Source organism: Rhinoraja longicauda, chromosome 16 (assembly GCF_053455715.1).
Source record: "Rhinoraja longicauda isolate Sanriku21f chromosome 16, sRhiLon1.1, whole genome shotgun sequence".
Lineage (NCBI taxonomy): Eukaryota > Metazoa > Chordata > Chondrichthyes > Rajiformes > Arhynchobatidae > Rhinoraja > Rhinoraja longicauda.
The window spans coordinates 42083285-42107043 of NC_135968.1; the positions used below are offsets into that span (position 1 = coordinate 42083285).

Genomic DNA, 23759 nt, shown 5'->3' on the forward strand with positions numbered 1-23759 from the left:
TCTCTAAACCTGTTGTATCCATGTATCTGTCTAATTGTTTCTTAAACATTGCGATAGTCCCTGCCTCCGGCATCTCGTTCCATACACACACCACCCTTTGTGCGGAAAACAAATTAAGTTGGATCTTTTGTAATACATCACCCATTACAAGAGATTTGAGGCAATTATTGCAACAGCAACTCTCTATCTAACCTTGGACTCAGACCAATGGCGAAACTGGGTGAATTTGGAAATGCACAGTTGGTCTTGCCCTTGTGTTGCAGAGCACACAGAGGAGAACAAGGGAAGTTATGGGTCAAGTTGAGTAAGGAGTTGTATGAGTGGTGGGACATCACAGCATTGAGAGGCCTCTCGATCTGGTGAGAGGAAGATCGTGGGGAGATTGGAGCATCAGTTGGTAGGAAACAGGATTGCAAGAGCTGTGCCTGATCATTAGTGGCAAGGGTTGCATTCAATGGTCAGGAGAAGTTGGTTGAAGAAGGTCAAAATAATTATTGGTGGGATAATTGTCATTGTAATGAATAAGGCAAGGGATCAGATCTGGGGCTGGGTATTGGATAGGGCTGGAGTTCTATGAGAAAACAGGCCAAGAAACTGTGAGGTGGGGGGTTCGGGATCTTGATTGGGCTAGGGTGTTTGATTGGTGACCCTTAAATGTAATTATTTTAATAGAGGTTCTTCCTGAGATGGGCTCCAAAGCATGAGAAGTGCACAGCTGGTTTCCCTTTGACGAAAAATGAAGTGAACTTTTGAGGTATTCTGAAAGTCTGCTTCAGCAGACGCTGAAGACAGAAACAAAATGCTGGAGTAACTCAGCTGATCAGGCAGCATCTCTAGAGAAAATGGATAGGTGCCGTTTCGGGCTGGGTCCCTTCTTCGGACAATATCAGCAGATGCTGGCCATGCATGTGTTGTCTAACAACATGCAGGTGTCATGTGTTGCATGTAGTTGGACACTGTAGAGTACATGTTGGTTGACCATGCATTAGTGCATCGTGTGTGCAAAGGGAAATCTGCAAAATGCTATTCCAAATTCATTTTTTCTTTACACTTTTTATTGAAACGTAAAAAGTTATGAGCTGTGCAATCCAATTTCTTGAATGTTATCTTTCAGAAATTCATTACTTTCAGGGCAAGTTAAATGATTATATTTCCTATTTGTAGGAAGTCGTTTGCCAATTATTCTTCAGCCCTTTTTCTGCCTGCTTATCAATTCCTCGCTGGGATTTTCTAATCTACTGTATTCATTAATATTTAGTTTAATGGTTTGTATCTTGTGAATTGACATGCTGGGGTGACATGCACAAACAAACATAATACGAGCAATTGAAATATATATTCTTATATTACTAAAACTCAGATCTTGTATATGGTTTTTTTTGTGGTTTGACCTGATATATACGTAACAGCGATTGCGGCAAAACGGTGAACCATAGCGCGACGGTTTTCACACCGCCTTAATCGCCAATCTCGCGCTCGGTCGGCCGTGATATTTTCATTTACTTTGGTCGCGTATTTTTTAAGTTACAGAGGTTTTAAAGCGCTGCCCCCCCCCCTTTTCAGGGGGGCGTTGCGGTGCGGATTTAGTCTTCAGCTTGTGACGGCTACATTGTTTCGAAAAGTTTACAAAAAAGCACTGATTGTTTTAAAGTAGTTTTTTTTGTTATTGCAAGTCACTTGACATACACAGATCAGGAGGACGGGTCCAACGGGCACACTTGGAGAGTAAGAGTGGGGCTGGGGGAGGAGAGAATGGGGGGTGTGGGGACGGGCCCAACGGGCCCGCTTTGCTAGTATTTATTATATATATATATATATATATATATATATATATATATATATATATTTGCAGGTGTTATGATGTGGACAATAGAGATAAATATCAATAAAATTGCCTTATTGTTCTAGTTTCTACAATACAAGATATCTCTTAGATATAAATCCTATGAAAGGAATGCAAGCATTTTTTTCATAAAGTTGACATAATTTTAGGATCCTGGGAGCTCGAGTAAGATATTTCAGGTCCTTCTGCCCAATGGCTCTTGGAGTGTGGTGGAGTTATAATTGGGTGGTGGTTAACCTGGTACATATTAGAACATCACTCTTCCCAAAACTGGCCAAGGGATGATAGTCTGCTTCCAAGTTATTATCCATATTAATACTTAAATTGAGTTGATAATAAATTCATAGAATAGCAGTAGCTCAGAAAAATACTATCCAACCCCAGTGTCAAAGCAATGCAGCTTGTTCCACTCCCCTGTTCTTCAGAATTCATTTTTTCTTTTATTTAAAGACTAATTGAATGATTGAATCTTCCTTCACCACACTGTTAATAAATGTGCTCCAAATGCCAGCCAACTCACTATTTGTTCTTTCGACAATCCACTTTGAAGGAACTTCAGCTCTCCCACCATTTTGAACATCTGTATCACATCTGTCATTCTTCCAATTATAAGGAAAACAATCTAGATTCTCTAGTTCTCCCAATCATTTAGATGCCTCATCACAGTTACCTTCTTTACTGCATCCTATCCAGTCTTCAGATCTTTCTTAAAGAGTGTTGCACAGAAATGGAGGCAGCTCTCAAAGTAATGGCCAAACAGTTCCCTTTATAAACCCTACTTCCTTATCTATGTACTCTATCTCTCGTTTTATAATGCACCAGTGCCCATTCAATGTAGGGAAAAGTGTATTCAACTTTGACTTTGTCCTGATGGTCACCTTTGTGCTGAGGTTTCTCAGCATTGTGTGTCACCGTGTGTCCTCAGTATTGTGAAAGATGGCATTGGCCTTGTTGGCGCACAATGTTCCACTTAGTTGGCCACTGCTGCACTACCTACCTTTTGTTTAGTTTAGTTTAGTTTAGAGATACAGCGCGGAAACAGGCCCTTTCGGCACAGCGGGTCCGCACCGACCAGCGATCCCCGCACACTTAACACTTTCCGAAACCCACTAGGGACAAGTTTTTTAACATTTACCAAGCCAATTAACCTACATACCTGTACGTCTTTGGAGTGTGGGAGGAAACCGAAGATTTCGTAGAAAACGCATGCAGGTCACGGGGAGAACATACAAGCTCTGTACAGACGGCACCCGTAGTCGGGATCGAACCCGGGTCTCTGGCACTGCATTCGCTGTAAGCCAGCAACTCTATCGCTGCGCTACCGTGCCGCCCTCAAAAGTTAAAGTTCTAAAGTTCCTGGTAAAGTTCTTTCAGGAAAATATCATTGATCTCAAGTCCATCAGCATGGAACATCTGCAGACTCTGCAGAAGAAACACACAATGAATCCTGACGGATCATTCCCCAAACAGACTTGTCAAAACCTCTTGTCAGAATGCCTCATCATCAGAACTCAGCAGCAAGCACCGAGACCTTTGTTTGACCGGCAGTGAGAGACACCCTACAGGAGAGACCCTCCATGTGCAGTCAGAGCCTCCCTACTCAGAGTCAAGAGAGTCGAGAGTCCAGAGTGTTTTATTGTCATATGTTCCAGATAGAACAATAGCATTCTTACTTGCAGCAGCACAACAGAACATGTAAACAGTCTGAAGAAGGGTCTCGACCCGAAACGTCATGCGTTCCTTCTCTCCAGAGATGCTGCCTGACCCGCTGAGTTACTCCAGCTATTTGTGTCTATCTTTGGTTTAAACCAGCATCTGCAGTTCCTTCCGAAAGAATGTCAAACATAATACACTGTAAACAATATAATAAATGAGAGAGAAAAAAAAGTTTAGTGTGTATATATATACACACATACTCACAAATACACATATATAGATCATATATATAAATATATAAATATATATATATATATATATATATACATATATATATATATATATGTGTGTATTTGTGAGTATGCACACACATATATAATAGACACACACACACACACACAAATATATATATATGCACACATGCACACACGCACACATAAGTACACACAAAAAAAAATACAAACAATAATAGTCTATGTAGTTCAGAGCTTACTTGAGGTCGTAGCATTTAATCGCTGAATGGGTGTAGAGAAGAAGCTGTTCCTGAACCTGTACGTTCATGCTTCCAACAGGCCTTGAGATTGAGATTATTACCCAACGCTTTGTGGATTGGTCATATTGTGCACAACTTTTGTGGATTGAAGGGTAGCTGGGGTAATGGGAGATGAGGGGAAAGTAGCACACCAGGGTGGGGACCACATATGGAGTATTGTGTTCATTTTTGATCACTCTGCTACAGGAAAGAGATTAAGATGGAGAGAGCCCAGGGGAGATTTCCGAGAATGTTGCCAGGACTTGAGGACCTGAGCTTTAGGGAGAGGTTGGGCTGGCTAGGATTTTATTCCTTGGAGCACAGGAGGATGAGGGGTGATATTACAGAGGTGTATAAGATCATGAGGGGAATAGTTAGGGTAGATCAATAGTCAATAGTCATTTATTTGTCACATACACATAAATGTGTAGTGAAATTAAAAATTACCCGCAGTTCAACAATAAGACCAATAAGAATAATCAATAAAAATGCAATAACACATACAATCATAAACTAACCCAAACAAAAGAAACATCCATCACAGTGAGTCTCCTCCAGTCACCTCCTCACTGTGATGGAAGGCCAGAATGTATTTTCTCTTCCCCTACCGTCTTCTCCCGCGGTCAGGCTGTTGGAGTTGCCACGTTGGGGCGGTCAGGGCTCCCGACATTGAAGCCCCCGCCAGGCGGATACACAAGAGTTCATAAGTGATAGGATCAGAATTAGGCCATTCGGCCCATCAAGTGTTTTACCGAAGGAACTTGAGTGGCTACCTTTTCCACACAAAAGCTGGTGGGTATATGGAATGAGCTGCCAGAGAAGGATCCTTATCAAGGTTCATCCCAAGCAGTTGTGTTACAATACAATACAATACAATACAATACAATATATCTTTATTGTAATGCAATAAATTAATTAGCTAGTCAGTATTAATTGAAACAACACAATGAAACAAATTAGAACAGTTTTAAAACAGAATAAAGTTCAAGTAGATCTGTGCCAGTTCTCTGATCTACTGTCTGTTCCCAGGGATGCATACTGACACAAACTTAAAGTGCTGTTGGAACATCATCAACATGGTAAAAGACACACTCTGATCTGCCCAAAACATGTTGGTCTTCCAGTGAAATGAAATATCCATAAGGCAATACTGCCAGCTGACTTATTTCAGACGGTAGGTGTGCTGAAGGATGCGTGGAAGCCTGGTACATACAGTCCATGATTTTGTGGGGAAGGACGACAGCCAATGGTCCTTCTGCCACCAGACATACAGAATTTAAGCTCCGTATTGAAGCTTCTCAAATTACTTGACGTTTGCATCATCCCAATGGTGCTCTGTACACAAAATAAGCTAACACTACAGACGTATAGATCTGACATCACTATGAATGTATAGACTGAACAACACAATGAATGTAAAGTGAGTCATGCACTATTTTATATTACTTGTATATATTTAATAAATAAAGTTTTTTTTAATGTGAAGTCCATAATCCCATATATATCTTTCATTGCTTTCTCAACCTGCCATGCCTCTTTCAATTTATAACTACATGTTATAAATTGACATGTAGGCCTCACTTAGGCCTCACTGTTCCTAAGCTTCCCTTTAGAATTGTGCATTTGTATCACAATGCTTCAACTTCATCTTCCAACCAAATCGATGACTTTGCATTTTCCTGCATCAAATGTCAACTGCATTCTCCCAATCCATCTGCCTCCTTGAAGTGAATCATCACCCACTTCATTGTTTAACATGCTTCCAAGTTGCTTCCAAAGACTGGAGCGGCTTCTATACACTGGAATTTAGAAGGATGAGAGGGGATCTTATCGAAACATATAAGATTATTAAGGGGTTGGACACGTTAGAGGCAGGAAACATGTTCCCAATGTTGGGGGAGTCCAGAACAAGGGGCCACAGTTTAAGAATAAGGGGTAGGCCATTTAGAACGGAGATGAGGAAAAACGTTTTCAGTCAGAGAGTTGTAAATCTGTGAAATTCACTGCCTCAGAAGGCAGTGGAGGCCAAGTCTCTGAATGCATTCAAGAGAGAGCTAGATAGAGCTCTTTAGGATAGAGGAGTCAGGGGGTATGGGGAGAAGGCAGGAACGGGGTACTGATTGAGAATGATCAGCCATGATCATATTGAATGGTGGTGCTGGCTCGAAGGGCCGAATGGCCTACTCTTGCACCTATTGTCTATTGTCTATTGTGTTGTCCAATTTTTTCAAAACTATTCCCCGCTTCCTCATGTCCAAGTTATTCATATTTATCACAAAAAAAGTTGTGGCCCCAGCATTGGCCCCTCAGTAACATCTTCCTCCTGTTACAAAATACAATCGCTCACTACAACTCTGTTTTCTGCAACACTACGAATATTTTATCTGTGCAGTCACTATTCTTTTTATAACCCTCTCTCCGAGATGCTGCCCGACCTGCTGAGTTACTACAGCATTTTGTGATACATTATTTCTATAATGGTGGCTTCAACCTTGCTCACAAACTTATTGTATGTAAGTTGATGTAACATTATCAAAAGATTGTTCTGTGTTCAAAAATGTCATTTTACCTTAATCAATCAACTCTGTTACCTCATCAAAAGAAAATTCAAGCAGACTAATTAAGCATGTCTTTTTTTTTACAAATCTGTGCGATATTCCATTAATTTAATCTCGACTGATATTAACATTGTCCTGTAAGAAAATAACTGCAGATGCTAGTACAAATCGAAGGTATTTATTCACAAAATGCTGGAGTAACTCAGCAGGTCAGGCAGCATCTCAGGAGAGAAGGAATGGGTGACGTTTCGGGTCGAGACCCAAAACGTCACCCATTCCTTCTCTCCTGAGATGCTGCCTGACCTGCTGAGTTACTTCAGCATTTTGTGAATAATTAACATTGTCCTGTGTTCAGTTTGTTCATTCTTCCCACAATCGAGGCTCAAGCAGCTTGTTCTGTAGTTGCTGGGTTTATTCTTGCAGCTGGTCTGTCGTCAAGCCAAGTCAAGTTTGACATGTGCAAGTATGGTGAGCTGTGGTGAGGTGTGGTGAAAATCCAGCTTACAGCAGCATCAAAGGCACATAAACTCAGACATTTGCACAAAATTAAAAGTTAATAGAAATTACACGTCAAATTCTGCAAGGCAGTGAAAAGAAACATGACTGCACAAAAAAAAAATCTAGATGCGGTAGTACAAAAGGTGATCCATAGTGTTCCATTGTTGAGGTAGGGTAAAGGTTGTGTGGTTTGATTCACGAACCTGAGAGTTGTAGGAAAATAGCTGTTCCAGAACCTGGTGGGGTGCAACTTCAGGCTTCAGTACCTACTGCCTAATAGTAGTAGCGAGAAGAGGGCACAGCCAGGATGGTGCGGATCATTGACGATACACGCCACCTCCTTGAGGCAGCATCTCACGGAGATGCCTTCAGAGATGAGAGAGCTTTGTCCATGATGGACCAGGCTGTGTTCACCCGCTTCTGTAGTCTCTTCTGTTCCTGTTCTAGTTGCTGGGTTTTGTCCTTACACCTGATCTGTGTGGTGACTGGGTTTATTCCATTTATCTGGTTTGTCATGACTGGGTTTATCCTTACACCTGGTATGCAGTTACTGAGTTTATCCTTACACCTGGGCTGTAATGATTGGGTTAATGCTATAGGAAAGATGGAAAGAGTGCAGAGAAGGTTTACGAGGATGTTGCCCAGGACCTGAGGGCTTGAGCGATAAGGAGAGGTTGGGCAGGCTAGGACTTTATTCCTTGGAGTGCAGGAGGATGAGGAGTGGTCTGAGGTGTATTAGATCATGAGGGAATAGATAGGGTAGCTGCACAGAGTCCTTTAGCTAGAGTACATAGTTTCATAGAATCAAGAATACTTTGTTTAAAGGTGAGGGGAAAGAGATAATAGGAACCTGAGTTGTAACTTTTTCACACAGAGGGTGGTGGATATATGGAGCTGCCAGAAGTGGTAGTACACAACATTTAAAATACTTTTGGACAGGTACATAGATAGGAAAGGATGGAATATGGGCCAAATGCGGGCATGTGGGACTAGTGTAGATGAGGTATGTTGGTTGGCATGGGCAAGTTGGGCTGAAGAGCCTGTTTCCATGCGATATGAACCATAATAGCTGATGTGCACTGCCTAGGTTTACCCTTACACCTGATCTCTGATTGCAGGGCTAATGCTTACACCTAGTCTGTGGTTGTTGTGAGTTTATCCTTACACCTGGTCTGTAGTGACTGGGTTTACCTTTACATTGGCTTGTGGTTGAGTAATCCTTACCTGTCATTTGCAGTCTTCAGGCATAACTCCAAATCTAATGGTAAATTTGGAAGATTGTGACCAGTCCTTCTGCATTTCCACCCTTTGTCCCCTCAACAACCTTTGGTTATATCGCGCATCTGGCATCTGAAGTATGGTTATTTCATCATGTACATGGCATTGGCAGCATCTTTCTGCTTGAAAGAGCATAATTTTATTTTTTCAGAATTTGGAAATTGTATCTCAAGTTCAAAGAAAGATTTTTGATGATTGACAGTAACTGCTGGTACCTGTTCATTCTTACTAAGATAGCACATTGTCCAAGGAAAATGTATTTTACTGTGGTCTGATGTGACATGAATAGATGTGATAGACTTATTCATGCTAAGTGCAATGATTGCAATATCAAGATTGGCTGCTCCATGCAATATAGAACGGGTCTGATTGCAAAGTAATGTGAATGTCAGTTCTACATTGAATAATCCAGTCACAAAATGTTCAATTTTCTCTGTGTAACAGATGTCATTATAGGCTCAATTCACACAACTGCAGAGTTTAGGGGTGGCAAGCTGCAAGTGCCAAATAATGACTATTCCTGGTCCTGATCCAAGTTATTACCAGTGATCCAATTGCTAATGTGCCCTCAGCCAATTAATTTAAAACAGTAGCCTCTCCACTTCAGAGGCGTTCCCCTGCCCTGGAAGATTCCGATACCAATATGAATTGCCAGCATTGCTTGTATGACAAGGGGCATGGACATGATTACCTCAGTTAGTTAAGCCCCTGTTCCACTTAGGTGATTTTTTAGGCGACCACTGGTGACTAGGCTGTCTCCACACGGTTGCCGGGGTGTCGCCTGTACGGTCGTGAGTCGTCTCCAAAGAGTCGTAGCGTTTTTCTGGTCACCGCTGGATTTTGAAATGTTTAAAAAATTTCGGCGACTGTTGGTTTGACGCCAATGAGCGTAGCTTGAAGTCTCCTGACGGGGGCGCTGTAGTAGGTTGTCGCCAGGTTGTCGCCAGGTGACGTAGGTTGTCGCCGGTGCTGACTTCGGTGAATTCTATTGGCGACTACCTACGTCAACCGGCGACAGGTACCGACATCAAAACCGGAGGCCAAAATGACGTGAATTGTCTTCAGTTGTCGCCGACAGGGTCGTATCTTGTCGTAGCTTGTCACGGGTAGACGTTGGTTGACTTCAGTTGTCGTAGGTTGCCGCCTGCGTGGTTGTAGGTTGTCGTAGGTGCAGTCGTAGGTGGACGTCCTAAGTCGCGACGATTGGGTCGCCGGTTGTCGGTAGCTTGCCGTAGCTTGACGTCGACTAGGTGGTAGGTTGTTGTAGCTTGTCATAGACATTGTCGTAGGGGGGGTCCAGTCGCCGTTTTTTTGCCGACCTGCTACGACTATGACAGTCGCCGGCAGTCACCTAAAAAATCACCTAAATGGGACAGGCCCTTTACATGACCTTGTGCCAGGAATTCTGGTGGGTGGTAACTACTATTTCAAAGCAGCAGTCACTAAAATTTAAATTATACAACAGTGCTGTGGGAATTCCTATCTGATATTTATTTTTCAAAGGTTGAAGGTAACCTTTGAAGGCTAATCCAAATTCAGGTAATACAAGCATAAAGTTCTCTAAATCGTTTCCGTGAAAAGTAACATTAATTAATAGTTTTGGCCCACACGAAATTAAATCAAACATGATATTTTCTATCAGTGAAGAATGTGAAAATTCCATCTGAATTTTACTTAGCACAGATAGGAGTAATCCTGTTATCACAGCAAAGCAGGAAACAAAAGAGACAGATTTAGAGCTGTGGACTGGATTTGCCTTTCTCCGTTGCTGCAATGTGGCGCTGGCCTTGTGATCCTTGCCTTGGTCCCAAGATGACTATGGGCTATTTTGGGGAGTGATAGTCACTGGACATCCACAGCAAGCTGCCTGCAGCAGCCTGACTCCAGTCTCAGTGTTACAGCAATCACTGTGGTAAAAAAAGTCACAAAGAGCCACATAGCATCAGAGCAGCTAATGCCTTAAATCTTTCCATGCCTCAATCTAAGGTTGGAAACATCTGTGCCTGAGACTGAATTTAGAAGAGAGGAGGCGGATTTAAAGAGACACAAGAAACTGCAGATGCTGGAGTCTTGAACAAATAAACAAAGTGCTGGATGAACTCCAGGGGTCTGGCAACACCTGGGGAGGGCGTGGACAGACACCCTCCCTGAGGGATCCTTCCTCAGACTGATTGAATGGGGGAGTAGGTGAGCAGGAAATGAGGTGTAAGTGGGGCAAAGCCTGGCAAGTAACTCCGCAGGTCAGGCATCACCTCTGGAAAACGTAGATAGGTGACGTTTCAGGCCAGGTAATAGGTTCAGTTCAGATTAGTTTATTGTCACAAGTTCCGAGGTACAGTGTTGCGTGCTATACATCAGCAGAAAGACAAGATATGATCGCAATCGAGCCATTTACAGTGTATAGATACATAATAAGGGACGAACGTTTAGTGCAAGGTAAAGCCAGCAAAGTCCGATGCCGTAGTCTGAGGGTCAGAAGTAGATAGTAGTTCAACACTGCTCTCCGATTGTGATAGGATGATTCAGTTGTCTGATAACAGCTGGGAAGAGACTGTCCATGAATCTGTGTTGAGGTGTGCGTTTTCACACTTCTAAACATTTTGGCCGATGGGAGAGGGGAGAAGAGGGAGTGGCCAGGGTGCGACTCGTCCTTGATTATGCTGCTGGCCTTGCCGAGGCAGTGTGAGGTGTAAATGGAGTCAATGGAAGGGAGGTTGGTTTGTGTGATGGTCTGGGCTGCGTCCACAATTCGCTGCAATTTCTTGCGGTCTTGGATGGAGCTGTTCCCAAACCAAGCTGTGATGCATCCTGATGCAATGCTTTCTATGGGGCAAGTTGGTGAGAGTTGTAGGAGACATGCCTTCTGAGGAAGTAGAGGCATTGGTGTGCTTTCTTGGTCGTTGCTTCAATATGGGAGGCCCAGGAGAAGTTGTTGGTGATATTGACTCCAAAGAATTTGAAGTTTGCAACCATCTCTACTGCGGTACCATCAGTGCAAATTGGGGTGTGTGTACCGCCCAAACTGGGGTACGTGTACCACACAAACTGGGGTGTGTGTACCGACCAAACTGGGGTACGTGTACCACACAAACTGGGGTGTGTGTCCTGACCAAACTGGGGTACGTGTACCACACAAACTGGGGTGTGTGTACCGACCAAACTAGGGTACGTGTACCATACAAACTGGGGTATGTGTACCCCACAAACTGGGGTATGTGTACCACACAAACTGGGGTGTGTGTACCGACCAAACTGGGGTACGTGTACCACACAAATTGGGGTATGTGTACCCCACAAACTGGGGTATGTGTGCCACTTGTGAATGTGGATACAGGTGAGGATGGGGTGATTAACAGATGGGTGGAAATGGTGACAAAAGGTGTAAGATAAAGAGAGAAAAGTGAAATGTGACGCTAGATGAAGGGATATTGTGGAAGGGGATGGAGGAAGGGGAAAGGGGATATTGGGAGGAATGGGGGCGCATCCGGGTGGGGCACAGGGAAGAAAGTGGGAAGAAAGAGAGGGGCTTTGGTACCTCAAATTGGAGAATTCAATGTTCACATCTTGGCTTGTAAGCTATCCAAGCGGAATATAAGGTGCTATTCCTCCAGCTTGAATGTGGCCTCACTCTGGCAATGGTGGAAGCTCAGGACAGAAAGATCAGAATGGGAAGGGGAGTTAAAATGGCTATCCAGTAGTCCTTAGTGGACAGAGCATAAGTCTTCAGTGAAACAGTCCCCGAATCTACTGTCGGTCTCTCTGTTGTAAAGGTGGCCATATATGGGGAGCCCCAAATGCAGTAGATGAGGCTGAGAGAGGTTCACCTGAACCTCTTTCTCCCCAGCAAGGTCAATTGGGGTGTCTGGATGGATGTGATTGAGGAGGTGTATGGGCAGGTGTTACATTTCCTGTATTAGCAGGCGAAAGTACCTTGGGAGGGAGTGATTTGGTAGGGAAAGAATGAGTGAACCAAGGAATTGTGGAGGGAGTGGTCTCTACAGAAAGCAGATAGGTGTGCGGATGGGAAGATGTGACCATTTACAATCTTTAACAAAGCCAACTAACCTACAAACCTGCACGACTTTGGAGTGAGGGAAGAAACTGGAGCACCCGGGGAAACCCCACGTGGTCACAGGGAGAACGTACAAACTCCGTACAGACTTCTGCAGTTGTACAGGGCCCCTAGTGAGACCGCACCTGGAGTACTGTGTGCAGTTTTGGTCTCCAAATTTGAGGAAGGATATTCTTGCTATTGAGGGCGTGCAGCGTAGGTTTACTAGGTTAATTCCCGGAATGGCAGGACTGTCGTATGTTGAAAGACTGGAGCGACTAGGCTTGTATACACTGGAATTTAGAAGGATGAGAGGAGATCTTATTGAAACATATAATAATAATAATAATAATAATGCATTACATTTATATAGCGCTTTTCATATACTCAAAGACGCTTTACAGGGATTTAGAGAACATAGGGAAATGAATAAATAGACATGCACGGTAGCGCAGCGGTAGAGTTGCTGCTTTACAGCGAATGCAGCGCCGGAGACTCAGGTTCGATCCTGACTACGGGTGCTGCACTGTAAGGAGTTTGTACGTTCTCCCCGTGACCTGCGTGGGTTTACTCCGAGATCTTCGGTTTCCTCCCACACTCCAAAGACGTACAGGTATGTAGGTTAATTGGCTGGGTAAATGTAAAAATTGTCCCTAGTGGGTGTAGGATAGTGTTAATGTACGGGGATCGCTGGGCGTCACGGACTTGGAGGGCCGAAAAGGCCTGTTTCCGGCTGTATGTATATGATATGATATGATAAATAAGTAAATAAGTAAACGAACAGAGAAAGGAGACAGAAGGTGAGGTGACCTTCAGTGGTTGAAGGCAGTACTGAACAGGTGATATAAGATTATTAAGGAGTTGGACACGTTAAAAGCAGGAAACATGTTCCCAATGTTGGGGGAGTCCAGAACCAGGGGCAACAGTTTAAGAATAAGGGGTAGGCCATTTAGAACAGAGATGAGGAAAAACCTTTTCAGTCAGAGAGTGGTGAATCTGTGGAATTCTCTGCCTCAGAAGGCAGTGAAGGCCAATTCTCTGAATGCATTAAAGAGAGAGCTAGATAGAGCTCTTAAGGATAGCGGAGTCAGGGGGTATGGGGAGAAGGCAGGAACGGGGTACTGATTGAGAATGATCAGCCATGATCACATTGAATGGCGGTGCTGGCTCGAAGGGCCGAATGGCCTCCTCCTGCACCTGTTGTCTATTGTCTATTGTCAATTGTCAGACAGCACCCGTAGTCAGGATTTCACCCGGGTCTCTGGCGCTGTAAAGCAGCAACTTTACCGCTGGACCACCGTGCCACCCCTGGCATCAAGTTAATGTCACCATATAATCACTCAATTAAAAGGAAAAGATTTCACTTAGCTCAAGAACAAACAGGTTGCTTTCTTCAACAAATAACCATTTTATAAATTTAATCCAGCTCTCACAGGGAAAGACAATCACTGATGAAGATTAAGAAGGTACCTGATCACAATCCACAACTATCTAATGCTAAGCATGGTGAGACAAAGGTTCACCTGCACCTCCTCCAAACTCATCTATTGCATCCGCTGCTCTAGATGTCAACTTATTTACACCGGCGAAACCAAGCGCAGGCTCGGCGATCGCTTCGCTCAACACCTGCGCTCGGTCCGCATTGACCAGGCTGATCTCCCGGTGACCGAGCACTTCAACTCCCCCTCCCATTCCCAGTCTGACCTTTCTGTCATGGGCCTCCTCCAGTGCCATAGTGAGGCCCACCGGAAATTGGAGGAACAGCACCTCATATTTCGCCTGGGCAGCTTGCAGCCCAGTGGTATGAACATCGACTTCTCCAACTTTAGATAGTTCCTCTGTCCCTCTCTTCCCCTCCTCCTTCCCAGATCTCCCTCTATCTTCCTGTCTCCACTTATATCCTTCCTTTGTCCCGCCCCCCTGACATCAATCTGAAGAAGGGTCTCGACCCAAAACGTCACCCATTCCTTCTCTCCTGAGATGCTGCCTGGCCTGCTGAGTTACTCCAGCATTTTGTGAATAAATACCTTTGATTTGTACCAGCATCTGCAGTTATTTTCTTATAATGCTAAGCATGGATACCATTCCATCTTTGAATCATCAAGACATTTTGTTTTTATCGCTAGAGTCTTCCGGCACCATGGCTGACAATGTGCTGGCAACCATCGTCTTTGTCGATTCCTTTTAATGTTTGGTGTTTTCCTTTTAACAAAGGATCTGCTTGCAAGGCACAGTAATAGAGGTAACCAACACATGGACAAAGTTGTCAGCACAATTGGGATTTTTCTCACGTAACATTAAGCTGTTTTCTGCAGATACTGCCTTGTAGACTATGGGCATTTACCACTTGCAAGTTAATGTTGCTCGGAATTGTGTTGATTCTGCTAATCGTATCAGTCAGTAGCCAATGCTGGTGTGTCGGAGTACTGCTAAACGACTACAGCACTTCAGCAAGTACTCTCACTTCACTCCTCATAGCCAGATGTGCATTCAGCTGTAGAGAGAACCCGACCAGTGTTATTTCAAGGATTCAATGCCATTTTCACATAGGTTTCTGCTTGATTTCTGGGCCCATTGTTGCAATATTGTGTTGCTTACTACAGTTCTCAATGTGTGCCGGCTGCTGAAGGACTTGGTCTTGACCCCAAACCTCTACTGAATCCAAACTTCTGCAGATCCAGTAGGCCTCCCAGTGGCACACCTGGTCAAAACATTGCCTGACGGTTCCAGAAAACCGGGTTCAATCCTGACCTCGGGTGCTGTATCTGCGATGGTTTGCATGCTCTCCCTGTGATTGCATAGGTTTCTTCCGGGTGCTCCGATTTCCTCCCACATTCCAAAAACATGTAGGTTGCTAGCTTAATTGCCCACTGTGAATTCTCACTAGTGAGTGGTAGAATCAGGAGGGAGTGGGTGAGTAGTAAGGGAGTGTGAGACATGGGATTAATGTAGGATTCATGTATATTGGTGCTTGTTGGTTGGCAAGGATTCCATGGGCTAAAGGGTCAGTTTCCATGCAGTATCTCTCGCTTCCCTTATCCCTAACCAGTATGAAGAAGGGTCTCGACCCGAAGCGTCACCCATTCCTTCTCTCCAGAGATGCTGCCTGGCCCGCTGAGTGACTCCAGCCTTTTGTGTCTATCTTCTGTATCTTGCTATGACTGATTCTAATGTGGGCCCATTATAGGAAGTACCATGGGAACGCACCTCCTCTGGGACCAAATACTGGACACACATCAAGCTTGTCTAGCTGCTGGAAGAGGGAGGAGGAGGGAGCGTCTGTAAACAAAAGTTAAGAAAAAGGCGATAATTGAATTATTATAACTTACTCAAAAAGATTTAAAAAATAAAAGTAAAATTCACTTAGTGCACTTATAAAAAAACTGGAACAATCAATATCACCAAACAAAAATAATATACAATAACCAGAAGGGGTGGCACGGTGGCACTGCGGTAGAGTTGCTGCCATACAGTGCTGACAGCGCTGGAGACCCGGGTTCGATCCCAACTACGGGCGCTGTCTGTACGGAGTTTGCACGTTCTCCCCGTGACCTGCGTGGGTTTTCTCCGAGATCTTCAGTCTCCTCCCACACTCCAAAGACGTGCAGGTTTATCGGTTAATTGGCCTGGTATAAGTGTAAATTGTTCCTAGTGTGTGTACGATCGTGTAAATGTTCAGGGATCATTGGTCGGTGCGGACTGGGTGGGCCTGTTTCCGCGCTGTATCTCGAAACTAGACTAAACAATTTTAAAAGAAGAACATTTCCCCTTCTACATTTTCCCGCAGCCCTAATATCAGCACTAAAATCCAGAGGATAGTGAATCCTGTGTCAGGACTAATCCACGACAGGATTTGAGAACTGGTGTCTTTGAGTAACTGCTGCAGAACTCTCTGTACGCTTGTGTTGTGATTTTGGACTCCACAGGGAGTCTAGCGGAAAAATATATTGACAGATGTGGTATCCATTCCTGCCAAATTATTTTGAGGCAGTCTTTCACCATTTCATCTGATGACTCTGTGAATTCATACGACTCCAATTTTTCATTCAGCTGCAACCCTTAATTTACTTCCTTCTGCTGCCAAAAAACACAACCAGGGCCTCATCGAAATTCCAAATATAGTACATATATAGTATATAATTCAGAGTATTGAGTATAGAAGTTGGGAGGTCATGTTGCAGTTGTAAAGGACGTTGGTGAGACCGCATTTAGAGTATTGTGTTCAGTTCTGGGCACTGTGTAGTAGGAAAGATATTGTCAAGCTTGAAAGGGTTCAGAGAAGATTTACAAGGATGTTGCCAGGACTCGAGGGTCTGAGCTATAGGGAGAGGTTAAGTAGGCTGGGTCTCTATTCTTTGGAGCACAGGAGGATGAGGGGCAATCTTATAGAGGTGTATAAAATCATGAGAGGAATAAATCAGGTAGATGCACAGAATCTCTTTCCCAGAGTAGGGGAATCGAGGACCAGAGAACAGAGGTTCAAGGTGAAGGGAAAAAGATTTAATAGGAATCTGAGGGGTAATTTTTTTCACACAAAGGGTAGTGGGTGAATGGAAATAAGCTAGCAGAGGAGGTAGTTGAGGCTGGGACTATCCCAACGTTTAATAAGCAGTTGGAAAGGTACATGGATAAGACGGGTTTGGAGGGTCATGGACCAAACACAGGCAGGTGGGACTAGTGTAACTGGGACATGTTGGCCGGTGTGGGCAAGTTGGGCCGAAGGGCCTGTTTCCACACTGTATCACTATGACTCTATGACTCTACTGCAGTCAAATGAGTTGGTGAAGGTCAGTGCATGAAGTAGATCATCTGGGACATCTCTTTTCTTCCTTCTACTCCTCCACAAGCCCCCTTCGTCCTCAGCGGCTGTTTGCTAAAAGTCTTGCGGCACACACTGCCCTCTCAGAGAGAGATAAACCATCAGGTTTACCAGCATGACCATTGCCACCCACTTTGTTGCATCCAGACTGCAGAGTCAGTTTGCTGGTAAATGCTGACAATTCTGGACCTTGATTTCCATGCATGCCTAATCAAACTTGGATTATCCCAATCCTGTCCGGCAAGAGAGGGAGATAGATGCCAATGAATGTTGTGCAATGATTTGGCTTTCCATCGTGTCGTAATTAAATAGCTGGCAGCCTTTGTAAACTGAAAATTATAAATGTCGTTTTAGTAGCATTGCTATCAGTTGTGAGGACATGGTGTAGCATATAAATGCTGGGCTGAAACACCAATTAATAGCAATTGCAGACAGCTGACTGGTGTATTGGACTGTATTGGCTGGCAGAGCAGTAGGCAGGATACGGCATGTAAAATTGATTTTATTAACCTTGAACCATTCATGTGAGGTCTTTAAATTTCTTGGGCCAGTACGTTGTGTCTCTCAGAGTTTTGTTGCTAACATTGATCACAGCAGCCGTCTAGTAAGGTCATAAGGAGCAGTAGTAGAATTAGGCCATTTGGCCCATCAAGTCTACTCTGCCATTCAATCATGGCTCATCTATCTCTCCCTCCTAACCCCATTCTCCTGTTTTCTCTCCATAACCTCTGACACCTGTACTAATCAAGAATCTCTGCCTTAAAAATATCCACTGACTCGGCCTCTACAGCCTTCTGCGCCAAAGAATTCCACAGATTCACCACCCTCTGACTAAAGAAATTTCTACTCATCTCCTTCCTAAAAGATCGTTCTTTAATTCTGAGGCTGTGGCCTCTGGTCCTAGACAATGGAGGAGGCCCAGGACAGAAAGGTCAGATTGGGAATGGGAGGGGGAGTTGAAGCGCTGAGCCACCGGGAGATCAAGTCGATTAGGACGGACTGAGCGGAGGTGTTCAGCGAAACGATCACTGAGCCTGCGCTTTGTCTCGCCGGTGTAGAGTTGACATCTGCAACAGCGGATACAGTAGATGAGGTTGGAGGTGCATTTTAAGAGGTGCAGTTAGCTTTAAAGACTCCAGCTGTTAACATGACTGGGATACCTCCTGAGGTAAAGACAGCAATCCCTTTTATCCATATTTGAAGAATCGATCATTAAAGCTTCATGAACTTTTTGATGTTTGTGCTGGTAGGAGTTGGCTGCGCCTAACGGCTGCGGCTCTCTGGCAGTCTGTTGTCTTTTTTTGTTTTGTTGTTTGTTTGTGTCGGTGTTGGGATGGTTTTTGTTTCTGTTTTTGGCTGTGTATGTGTGGTGGGGGGGTGGGGTGGGGTGGGGTGGGGTGGGGGTGGGGGGGGTGGGGGAAAACCTTTCTTTTATTAGGTCTCTTCCCCGGGGCGCAGCTCGCCCGGGGGTCCTTCCATCGCCCGGCGCGGCTCGGCTGCGGGACTTAACATCGCCAGCGCGGCTCGGCCGCGGGACGTTTCAGTGCCCGGTGCGGCTTGGCCGCTGGACTTAACATCGCCAGCGCGGCTCGGCCGCGGGACGTTTCAGTGCCCGGTGCGGCTCGGCCGCGGGACGTTTCAGTGCCCGGTGCGGCTCGGCCGCTGGACTTAACATCGCCCGGTGCGGCCGCGGGACGTTTCAGTGCCCGGTGCGGCTTGGCCGCGGGACGTTTCAGTGCCCGGTGCGGCTCGGCCGCGGGACGTTTCAGTGCCCGGCGCGGCTTGGCCGCTGGACTTAACATCGCCAGCGCGGCTCGGCTGCGGGATGTTTCAGTGCCCGGTGCGGCTCGGCCGCTGGACTTAACATCGCCCGGTGCGGCCGCGGGACGTTTCGGTGCCCGGGGCGGCTCGGCCGCGGGGCCTTCCATCCCCTTGCGGGGGCTGTGCGTGTCGTTTGCCTCGGTAGGGGTCGAGCTGCCTGTCCGTGGGTGCGGGGGGAAGAGAGGGGAAGTTTTGTTGCCTCCATCACAGTGAGGGGGTGTTTGGAGTCACTGTGATGGATGTTTGTGTTGGGGTCGGGTGTCCTGTGTTCTTTTCTTTTTTGCTGTGTTTTGTGTGACTGCTGAAATTTCGTTCGGTGTAAAAAGCCGAGTGACAATAAAGTGTTGTGTAAAAGTAATGTGATTAAATGCTTGAGAAGCATTAAATGATAATCATTGCAACTGTGTCATGATCGGGCGCTAATGCTTCATTAGTGCCAATAAAGCTGTATTGCCAAATATCACACTGTTCAAAACTTGGATCTCGTTAGCAGTTTAATAATTCTGTAGAATGCAGACTTTTTCTCACTATTGTTAAATGCAAAACATTAGCATATTCCAAACAAAATGTGACTAAAATAAAATCACTAAACCATTTAACCAAGGATTTGTGTTCAAATCATTTTTTAAAAATATAGAGTCAAAAGAATGATAGTGTGGAAACAGGCCCTTCGGTCCAACTTACCCACACCGGCCAACATGTCCCTGCTACACTAGTCCCACTTTATGTTTAGTTTTTCTGTCTATCAACCGTATTTTCTCCCTTTCTCAAAATACAAACCAAAGATTTGTAAAGGTTTATACCTATGAATTATATGCTTATGTGTTAGTTGGAACCAATCCATTTTGAAATAGTTACAGCTTGTATTGTGTCATCTGAACCCAGGTGAAATATATTTTTTAAACTCATGATAATGTTATACATTTAAATTACATTTTATGAGGTGTGATTTTCAAAGGACTTTTGGACGAGTGTGATTTTTCTAAGCCTTATTAGTTAAATGATAGACATTTCGGAATGTCATAGAGCCATTGAGTTATACAGCACTCGATGTAGAGCTGCATGTATTATAGGCCATTCAGCCCAACTTTCCAAGCCACCAAGGTGTCTTCCTGAGTTAGTCCCACTTGCCTGCGTGTAGGATCAATGAGACTGAACCTGAAATATTGTGTCAATTCTCCTCACCAAAAGAAAAACATAGTTGTGAAAGAGGGAGGGCAGAGTGAAAGAGGGAGTGAAAGAGGTTCACCAGATTAATTTGTGGGGTGGGGTTTGCCCTAGGAAGATAGATTAAGCAGATTGATCTTTCAGAAAAAGAAGAGGTGATCTAATTGGAATGTTTTGGATAGATGCATGATCAGGAACATGGGCTCGTAGTCTCAGAATAAGTCAAGTCAAGCCAAGTCAATTTTATTTGTATAGCACATTTAAAAACAACCCATGTTGACCAAAGTGCTGTACATCTGATTAGGTACTAAGGAAAAAAAATTAAACATACAATAGCACGCAAACAGTTCACAGCGCCTCCTCAATGAGCCTCAAACGCTAGGGAGTAGAAATAAGTTTTGAGCCTGGACTAAGGCATCAGACATTCAGGACAAAGCAAAGAAGAACATTTCACTCAGAAGTCAGTCAGTCTTTGGAATGTAATACCCAAAAGGCCTGGTGAAACTCACTTTGAGTATATTCCAGGCAGAATTGAAGTGATTTTGGATATTAAGGGAATCAAGGGAAAGCAGCGTAGTGGCACAGCGGTAGAGTTGCCGCCCTGCAGCGCCAGAGACCCGGGTTTGATCCTGACTGTGGGTGCTGTCTGTATGGGTTTGTACATTCTCCCTGTGACCTGCATCAGTTTTCTCCGGATGCTCTGGTTTCCTCCTACATTCCAAAGACATGTAGGTTTGTAGACTAATTGGCTTGGTAAAATTGTAAATTGTCCCTGGCGTGCGGAGGAGAGTGTTAGTGTGCGGGGATCGCTGGTCGGCGCAGACTCGGTGGGCCGAAGGGCCTGTTTCCGTGCTGTATCTCTAAACTAAACTAAACTAAAAAAAACTAAAAGAGATAGTGCATTGCAGGAAGATGCTACTGAAGTTAAATATCAGCCACAGTCTGATTAAATGGGAAGCTGACACGAGGGGCGAAATGGCCTAGTCATGTTTATGTTTCTTCTTTTCATGTAGTTTAATTCAGTAAATTCATTGTCCCGGCAGGAAAATAAAAATGTGGTTTAATGATTGTTATTGGATTGTGTTCCAGGATTTGAAGACGGTGCTTTCGTTTGACCAATACCCAGGGGAGTTCCTGCACCCTGTGGTGTATGCATGCACAGCAGTCCTTCTGCTTTGCCTCTTTGCGTCTATCATCACCTATATTGTGCATCACAGGTAAGAACTGCAAAGAGCTTATTGTCAACGATGTATTCCTATCTAACCCACATTCACACATGACATTTCCATCTCATTTTGATCGAAGACAAATTCTGAGTGTGGTGTGGATGAAAAAAGATAAATATTGGAAACATGGCAAAATTCAAAGGGATGGTCAGAGTGGGAAAGTGTAAGCTGCAAATGAACATAGTTTAAATGCAAAGCAGAACAATGACAAGTGTTTTCAGTCAGCACAAAAATAACATCTCTAACTGGGGAAATGGAGTTAAACCAAACCTAAAATGAACGGAGAACCAAGGAACTGTGCATGCTGGTTTACAGAAAAAGTGCTGGTGTAACCAGCCCTATATATTAACAATTTAGACGAGGGAATTAAATGTAACATCTCTAAGTTTGCGGATGACACAAAGCTGGGTGGCAACGTGAGCTGTGAGGAGGATGCTATGAGGTTGCAGGTTGACTTGTCTAGGTTGGGTGAGTGGGCAGATGCATGGCAGATGCAGTATACTGTGGATACATGTGAGATTATCCACTTTGGTGGCAAGAACAGGAAGGCAGATTATTATCTGAATGTTGTCAGATTAGGAGAAGGAGAGGTGCAACGAGACCTGGGTGTGCTTGTACAACAGTCACTGAAAGTAAGCATGCAGGTACAGGAGGCAGTGAAGAAAGCCAATGGCATGTTGGCCTTCATTGCGAGAGGATTTGAGTTTAGGAGCAAGGAGGTTGTACAGCCATTGTACAGGGCCCTGGTGAGACCGCACCTGGAGTATTCTGTGCAAATTTGGTCTCCTAATTTGAGGAAGGATATTATTGCTATTGAGGGAGTGCAGCGTAGATTCACCAGGTTAATTCCCGGGATGGCGGGACTGACGTATGATGAAAGAATGGGTCAACTGGGCTTGTATTCGCTGGAATATAGAAGGATGAGAGGGAATCTTATAGAAACGTATATAATTCTTGGAGGATTGGACAGGGTAGATGCAGGAAAAATGTTCCCGATGTTGGGGGAGTCCAGAACCAGGGGTCAAAGTTTAAGAATAAGTGGTAGGCCATTTAGGACTGAGATGAGGAAAAACTTTTTCACCTAGAGAGTTGTGAATCTATGGAATTCCCTGCCACAGAAGGCAGTGGAGGCCAATTCACTGGATGTTTTCAAGAGAGAGTTAGATTTAGTTCTTAGGGCAAACGGAGTCAAGAGATATGGGGAAAAAGCCGGAATGGGGTACTGATTTTGGATGACCAGCCATGATAATGGCGGTGCTGGCTCGAAGGGCCGAATGGCCTCCTCCTGCACCTATTTTCTATGTTTCCATGTCTATGTAACTGAGAGGGTCAGGCAGCATCTACGGAGAGCAGAGAATAAAGTGAAGTTTAGGTCCATTGCATTCTGAAGAAAGGTTCATTTATCTGTGTTCTCCGGAGATGCTGCCTGACCCGAATTACTCCAGCACTTCTTGACATAAGGCAGTGGAGGCCAATTCTCTGAATGCATTCAAGAGAGAGCTAGATAGAGCTCTTAAGGATAGCGGAGTCAGGGGGTATGGGGAGAAGGCAGGAACGGGGTACTGATTGAGAATGATCAGCCATGATCACATTGAATGGCGGTGCTGGCTCGAAGGGCCGAATGGCCTCCTCCTACACCTATTGTCTATTGTCTATTGACATTTTTCCTAAAAATGAATGTAGGACTGTCGCAAACGATTATTATATCCAATTATTCAATTTAGAACACAGGAGTAAATAATCAATTACATTTGGTGGACTTGGAATTTAGTTTGTCCAATTACGAACAGTAGAAAACTGAACAATTTGGAATCATGGAGTCATTACACCAAGGAAAGAAGCCTCTTGGTCCATTGTGTTTCCATGGGCTCTCTGTAAGAGAAATACAGAAGCTCCACTTCCCAGCTCTATCCCCATAACCCTGAACCTTTTTTACTCTTGTGTATCTCTGCAACTAATATTTGAAAGCCAGCATTGATTCCCTTTCTGACAATACATTCATATCCGTGACTACTTTTTCTCCGTGTCACTTGAGACATTTTTGCCAGTCACCTGAAATAGATAAAGTGTAGAGTTTGTAAGTAGAATACTTCTGTACTGTAGTCAAACGATATTATGAAGCTCTATTCATTAAGATACAACAGATGCATTCAATCACTTATCGAGACACAGACGAGAACAGATAATGCATCAATTGCTTTCGCCCAGACTCCAGAACTGGCTGTGCCTCTAGCCAATGTGCTCCAGTAAATTTACAACATTGGCATCCATTTGACAATCTGGAAAATTTCCCAGATATATCCTGCACAT

The 23759-nt window shown here is 44.3% G+C and overlaps 1 protein-coding gene across 2 annotated transcripts in view; it reads left to right on the forward strand.

Moving 5' to 3' along the window:
- Nucleotides 1-23759, forward strand: part of adgra1b (adhesion G protein-coupled receptor A1b) — a 565267-nt gene that overhangs the window by 475507 nt on the left and 66001 nt on the right. For both annotated transcript variants that reach the window (XM_078413700.1, XM_078413699.1), the window contains one exon: nt 21313-21440. In XM_078413700.1, the coding sequence (XP_078269826.1) occupies nt 21313-21440 (128 nt within the window). The remainder of the gene's footprint in view (nt 1-21312; nt 21441-23759) is intronic.